The sequence below is a fragment of the Meleagris gallopavo genome, chromosome 8 (genome assembly GCF_000146605.3).
Source record: "Meleagris gallopavo isolate NT-WF06-2002-E0010 breed Aviagen turkey brand Nicholas breeding stock chromosome 8, Turkey_5.1, whole genome shotgun sequence".
NCBI classification, from domain to species: domain Eukaryota; kingdom Metazoa; phylum Chordata; class Aves; order Galliformes; family Phasianidae; genus Meleagris; species Meleagris gallopavo.
Window position 1 is genome coordinate 23,695,542 of NC_015018.2, and position 6,425 is coordinate 23,701,966.

General features: G+C 41.1%; 1 protein-coding gene and 1 long non-coding RNA gene across 6 annotated transcripts in view; both read left to right on the plus strand.

Annotated features, from left to right (window-relative positions):
- The window catches only part of CFAP58 (cilia and flagella associated protein 58), a 63,711-nt gene extending 60,146 nt beyond the window's left edge, over positions 1-3,565 (plus strand). For all 5 annotated transcript variants that reach the window (XM_031554502.1, XM_019617798.2, XM_031554503.1 and 2 more), the window contains one exon: positions 1,671-3,565. In XM_031554502.1, the coding sequence (XP_031410362.1) occupies positions 1,671-1,791 (121 nt within the window). In that variant the 3' untranslated portion in view covers positions 1,792-3,565. The remainder of the gene's footprint in view (positions 1-1,670) is intronic.
- Positions 3,566-4,825: 1,260 nt separating this feature from the next.
- Positions 4,826-6,425, plus strand: part of LOC109368841 — a 55,902-nt gene continuing 54,302 nt past the window's right edge. The window contains exon 1 of the long non-coding RNA XR_004160535.1: positions 4,826-4,991. This is a non-coding gene — a long non-coding RNA (uncharacterized LOC109368841). The remainder of the gene's footprint in view (positions 4,992-6,425) is intronic.

Below are 6,425 nucleotides of genomic sequence, written 5' to 3' on the forward strand. Positions count from 1 at the left end.
GTTCAAGCTGAAAATATCAGTTTCAGATTTTCTGAATCTGAAATCCTCTTTTTCTTTTCTCTGATTCTGAATGTTATCTTTCTTAGATGTTTTAGGCTTTCTTTTCCTAACTCCATTTTAACCTCCTTCTTGTATGCTTTCTGCTTCATTACTTTTTCTAGTTGCTTTTAGCACCAGGATTCTAGTTTGATCTTTGTAAAGATTGGTGAGAAAATGCAAAGCTTAAATCCACACCAAAGACCTGATCCTTCAGTCTTACCTATGTAAATAACCATGCTGAGGAATGTCAGTAGTAGCTGGGAGCTTTTGTACGTGGCTGCTTGCACATTAATTCTGCATTAATATATTACAGTATTCTGCTGCACAGAATGTTCCATATTGATGAGCACATCTGTTGGCTGTCTCCATGGGAGCGTGAAGCCAGGGCAAGCACGGACTCTGGATCATTTTCTCTCCCCAGATTTGGAAGTCCAATAATGAGATAGGATGAACCATCTAAATGTAGCATGTTAGCTCTTAGTGCTGTCAGCTGGAATGTCCATTAGAGCTATACTGGTATAACTAAAAATATGTACATGTAGTTTTTTCATGGCAAAGTTCATCTGAGCTATCTTTTGCCTATTCTCCCACCTCCATATAAATTAAATTTGGAAAGAGAGGCAGAACTAGTCCTCCTACAAGGTTTCTCTGAACTTCCTCCTCTCCCCACGCAGACAGTAATATTTAAGGATAGAGAAAAGTATCAATTCCAGGAAGTGTTTTCCTTTACTGGGAACTGAATATAGGTGCTAGTGGGTTCTAATGTAGAAGCCTGGTTTCACTCACGATTTTGTCTCTGTAAAATAGAAGTAATGGTACTGACCTTCTTTGTAAAGCCTGGAGACCACTACTGTTGTGATAAACTAGTTCATCATAAAGCTCTATCTTGTTAATTTTAAATATCTCAGGACCTATTTCTGAAACTTCCAGGTGTATCACCGTGAGTCTGAAATACTGCCCTTTGTATTTGTTCTGCTGTGCTTCCCTCAAAAACCTCTTTAGAAGGAAATCAGCTAACTCTTGTTCCCTCATCCTAAGGCCATCAAACTGAAGCCTACCTGGATCCTCAGACAGAGAACCTTTGTGGGGCTGCCAGTGTACCCACAGTACAGTGCTACTTTTTCTACAAACGTCGCAGGCAGAGTAATTATCACTAGAACTCTCTTAAGACGTGAAGACAGATAACACTATTTATTCATTAAAATTCAACAAAGTAAAAGCATCTCCATATTGTGCCTTTGATGAATGTAGCTTTAAATGTATGAATGTAGTTTTAAAACAAATGTCTACTTGCTAGAATGGGTTGATTATTAGAAATCTGAAGTCACGGAGCTCATGCACAAACTTGCTCTAATGAGGTGCTTTGACCTTTTTTGGGGAGTGGCACTAAGCTCATTTGTTTCTGGTTTTAAATAGTTCCAAAAAACATCACTAGTCTTGTAATTAGATCCAAACAGACACCCAGTCATGGCGGTCTAGCCAAGCAGGCTTTAATCAACAAATTTTTAATGATCTCTTGATACATAGTTGCATCAAAGAAACTTTGGAAGATGACAATTTCTTTAGTTTGTAAGCATCATTGGGCAGCAGTATAAAAAATGCATTTCCCTTTTCTTTGTTTCTATTTCAAGGGAGAAGGAGCGATCCTTGGCTGAAAGGGAATCTGAGCTCCCACACCTCAGATCTGATGTTCCTCGCTTCACTGGAGGGGGCTTTGCTCTCAGCAGACCCATTCCCAAAGTCACAGCTTAGGAGTGGACTCATCACTTTCCCAGTCTCTTGCTAAACTCTAGGCTGGATTGTTTGACAAATGAGAATTCAGAAAGAAATTCCATATCAACTTTTGCTCTGAAATCACTGTATTGCCTTCAGGATTAATAAAGGCATTTTGTGTTAGAACTAGCCTACTTGTGGTTTAGAAACAGTGGACTAAATCTGCATGTACGATGCCAGCAAAAACCTGAATTGTAGAACTGAGTGGAAAGAGATATCTGCATGAAAATCATGCAGATATCTCTTCAATACTGTATCTATTTAGCACAGTAACACCACAAAATGCCTTAAAACATGGAGAGATTTCCCCCTTATCTACCTCTGTTGTAAGCACTCACTCCATTTGTCATCTGAGTCAAAACACCTGAAAGAAAAGTGAAAACAGAAAAGAAAAATTAATAAGCTGATGTTCCAAGCCCTACTGTGCAAATGCAAAATTAACAACTCTGCTCTTAGATGTACGCATGTAGCAGTTCTTTGTGCAGGTGGTATATAATTTGGTTTATTCAGTGTTTGCTGCTGTTGTTAGTAAGATCAAGGTGGCTTGTGGCTGCAATGTGCATTATTAAGAATGTGATTCTGTTTATTCTGATAGACACAAAGTGACATAATCATGCCTATTCAACTGGGGAGACTGCACACTGGCTGGGACGTGCTGTTCTCCCACGTAAATTCTTCCCAGTAAGTCAAACTTGGACTCAAAACATGGGAAACTTTACTCTTTAATTTCTAGGCTTGGGCATTTTTGTAACTTTCAGAAATTGTTTTTGTAATGCAGCAGGAGCCCTCCAACCTTTTCAGCCAAAAGAGATTTAATTACCATTCATTAACAAGTGAAATAACAAAGTCACGGCATGAGGTGCCAAAGTATAGAAAACTTTCAAGCTGTAAAATAAAATGTTTTCAAACTGATTTGTACATGGAAGCTCTTTCTCAGCCTGGGGGATAAAAATACTTGTCCAAAGAGATATGCTGATAAATATTTCACATGCACAAAAAAAAAAAACCCTTTGCAAAGATTTTGTTCTTTCCTTTGGTGGAATACATAATTAAATATTAAAGCTACTGTGGGAAACTTTTAATGGAAGTGTTTAATTCAAAAGAATCAAGTTAAATACGACAGGGATCTACTTTGCTTTTACACTGGGGACCAGAACACTTAGTCATCAGATCCATTGTATTTTTCTTTTGTTCCCAAAATAGATATTATTGCTTTTTCTCTGCTGAGTGCATTATGCTAAAGTTATCATTTTAGGGCAGTCATGCTGTCTGAATCGTGTCTTCTGTGTACTCGACACATCCTTATAGTTAGAAAAATTGAGAACAACTGACATGGGTGCTTCGGTTTGATGGGATTCCAAGAAGGTTTTAAGAGCAGTGTTTGTTAGGAGCCCGATTATCCAACCTGCAGCTGGACTCCACTCTGCTTACTGATACTGGGAAGATGTTTGTACTGAAGTAAAGCAGTGAAGTCACATTTACTAATGCACACAAATAAGAGGCACTGTTACCCTCACAGCATAACATCACACTACAGAGAAGCAATTTATTTATCATGCTCTGAACTGTACAGCACACTGCCTAACTTATCCAGCAGTGATTGGAGTCTGTGCACATCTCTTCCTTCTGTTTGGTATCAGGGTTTATAATATGAGGTGCTATTGTGCTTAACAAGATGCTACATTGCTCAGAGCAAAAGGAGCCAAGCAGATGAAATATTTGCTAATTGTATTTTTATGAGTACTTCAATAAAAGACGCTCTTTTCCATTCTCTGATGTATTTCACAGGAGTTTGCATTGCATACGTTTGGACTGTTTTTATGGTAAGACGCTCCATCCCTCAATGATTCTTGACCTCAGTTTTCCAGTATTTAAAGTGAGTGGGATAGTATTTGCCCAATGACTTGCAGAGGTGAATTCGCTTTTGTCTAAAAAGTGCTTAGTCTTCTAAATTAAAAAAATAAACAGAAACAAAACAAAAACCCACGGAGGAGTGCAAAAGAACTGCAAATTTTCTTATGCAACAGGTTCCTCCGGTCTGAAGGGCTGGGAGCTGAGTGCAGGAAATTCCACGTGCAAAGTACAGCAGCTTTTATTGCAAATGTCCATAACACCGGGAATCCAGATTTGAACCCATTGGCTCCCAACCTACAGCTTCATTACATTATTTGCTTATTATCAGAGAGACTAAGTTAATACATGAGTTTGTGGAAGAGAATCAGACAAGAAAAATAAAGATATCAAATTATTGCTAATAACTTTCAGCACAATCAGGAATAGAATAAATGCAGCTTCATTTATACTGCCAGAGAGTCAAAGCTATTTCCGAGTTCACGTAAAAGAATGGATTAAAGAACACCAAATCCTCCCAGTCTACTAAAGTCAAGGAGCTTGAAAAATAAAAATCTCCCCATGTCAGTGAACCCAGCTGATGCTGAGGTGCTTTTAGCGTTGGAGGATTTGGCTTGCACAGCAGGGAAAGACAGAGCATTAATGAGAGCATCATTTATTTGGTCACTTTTGCATTGTGAGCAGTAGCCCTGAAGCATTTCTCAAAGTTTTGTTGCAGAATAATACTAATAGACTTCCAGTCTACACAAGATGTAAGACTGGAAGCAGCAAGGATATCTTTATCTTTGTAGGAGCAAGAAGTATGCAAAAAGATGGAGACAAAGGGCTGTAATCCACAACCCTTAAGGTAGAAGAAATTTTCCTCCACTGGTTTGGATTGGAGCTGCATAGTAGCTCAAACAGTAGATCTATCCTGGCTTTTTTTTCAGCGAACAAAGTTTGCACTGTGGTGGGAAGGCAGAAGAAAAATTGCGAGGAGTTGGCACCCACAGACAAGAGCTTCTACCAACAGGGTAGAAGAGCAATTGCCATGAGCAGCAGGTGCTGAGCCTTGAGGCACTGATTGGCCTTAATAGCCCTCATCAGCCCCACCTGGGCCCAGGGCTGCTATTTAAGAGTCACAGCACCAGTATTTTCGTGCAGCTACTTCCAGCAACAGGACAGAAGAGCAGCTTCAGGGTTAGTTCCACAGTGCCTTAGAAGAGTGAGCTGCTGTAAGATGGGAAAGAGGGGTTCAAAGCATTAGAAGTGGAAGTGAGTGATAGGGAAAGTTTCTCTCCTGGAAATGAGGGGCTGCTTGGCTGGATGTCCCCCAGTACTATCTGCAGGTAGGTGCTCAGGTTGCTGTTTCTTTTTTTTGTGCTCACATTCATGTGTAGCTGTAAGGAAAAGCAGAGAGCATATAGTCCTTGACTGCCCTATGCCCTTGATGGTGGTATCAGGATAAAGTTATCAGTAGGGTCAAAAAGAGGAATAGGGCAGCAGAAACGGCTTCTGCTATTTTTGAAGCATTAGCGATGCTGTCTGAAAGCTGGCCCATCCCAACCATCTTTACTCAGATTAGAATCTCAAAATCATCTGTATTTGTAGTTAGGCACTTCAGCGGTTGAGTATTATCTCCCTAGCAGGTGGTTTCACTGCTGTGCTATTCCCACCAGCAGAGCATGTTTTCAGTTTGTTTCTAAAAGCGGTAGTCTGAGTCTGATGCTCTTTCTCTTCTCGGGTACGCTTTAAGCAGCCCGTGCAGCTCAATATGGCTGCTCACACCAACGTTCAGCACGCAAAACGCTGCTGGGAGGAGGTGGCTCACTGTCTCTGGAGGTGTTTAAGAGCCGCATGGATGTGGTACTGAGGGATGTACTTAGCAGCCACGATGGGGGTGGGTTGGTGGTCAGACTGGATGATCTTAGAGCTCCTTTCCAGCCTTAATGTTTCTATGTGATGGCCCCCTAGGCTTGTAGAAGTGGGTGTGAAGGAGCAGGGCAGGGTATGTGGGATGTACTAAGGCTCTTAGTTCTGCAAGCTGAAATTTGGCAGAGCTGAGCTCCCCTCCCCGCTGCCGGGAGCCCCTCTCTCTCTTCTGCCGGGCACTAATCCGCCCAGGTGTGAAGTGGATGTTAACAACGGAGCTTTCAGCCAGTTTTGGCTATTTAAGCTTTCCAGTTCTTCACAGCAAGAACCATTTTTTCAGAGCTTTTTCTTGGCAGAAGACTAAGTAGCGGTAATTTAAAGCCATTTTAATCTGAAATGAGAATCTCTACATGGGGTTTGAATGCACTTCAAGTTAAGTATGTGTTTGCAACTTTTGTTGCTCCCTTTTAATTTTAACCGAGCATGCCTGTAGGAAACGGTATGTTTGTGTAGTGGTAAAACACAGATAGCTCAGCTTCACTGTGGGGTGATAAAAAGAAAAATAGTGATACATTTGGTATTGATGCTGAAATGTAGGCAATTAACCTACATCTAGTTTCTCCCTGAAAATATATATAAAGGAGCCTACAAGCAGGAGGGGAATCAACTCTTTGAAAGGGTTGATAACTACAAGACAAGGGGAAATGGTTTTAAGTTGTGGGAGGAAAGATATAGGTTGGATATTAGGGGGAAGTTTTTTACTATGAGAGTGGTGAGGCGTTGGAACAGGCTGCCCAGAGAGGCTGTGGATGCCCGTTCCTGGAGGTGTTCAAGGCCAGATTGGATGGGGCCCTGGGCAGCCTGGTCTAGTATTAAATGGGGGGGGTTGGTGGCCCTGCATGTGGCAGGGG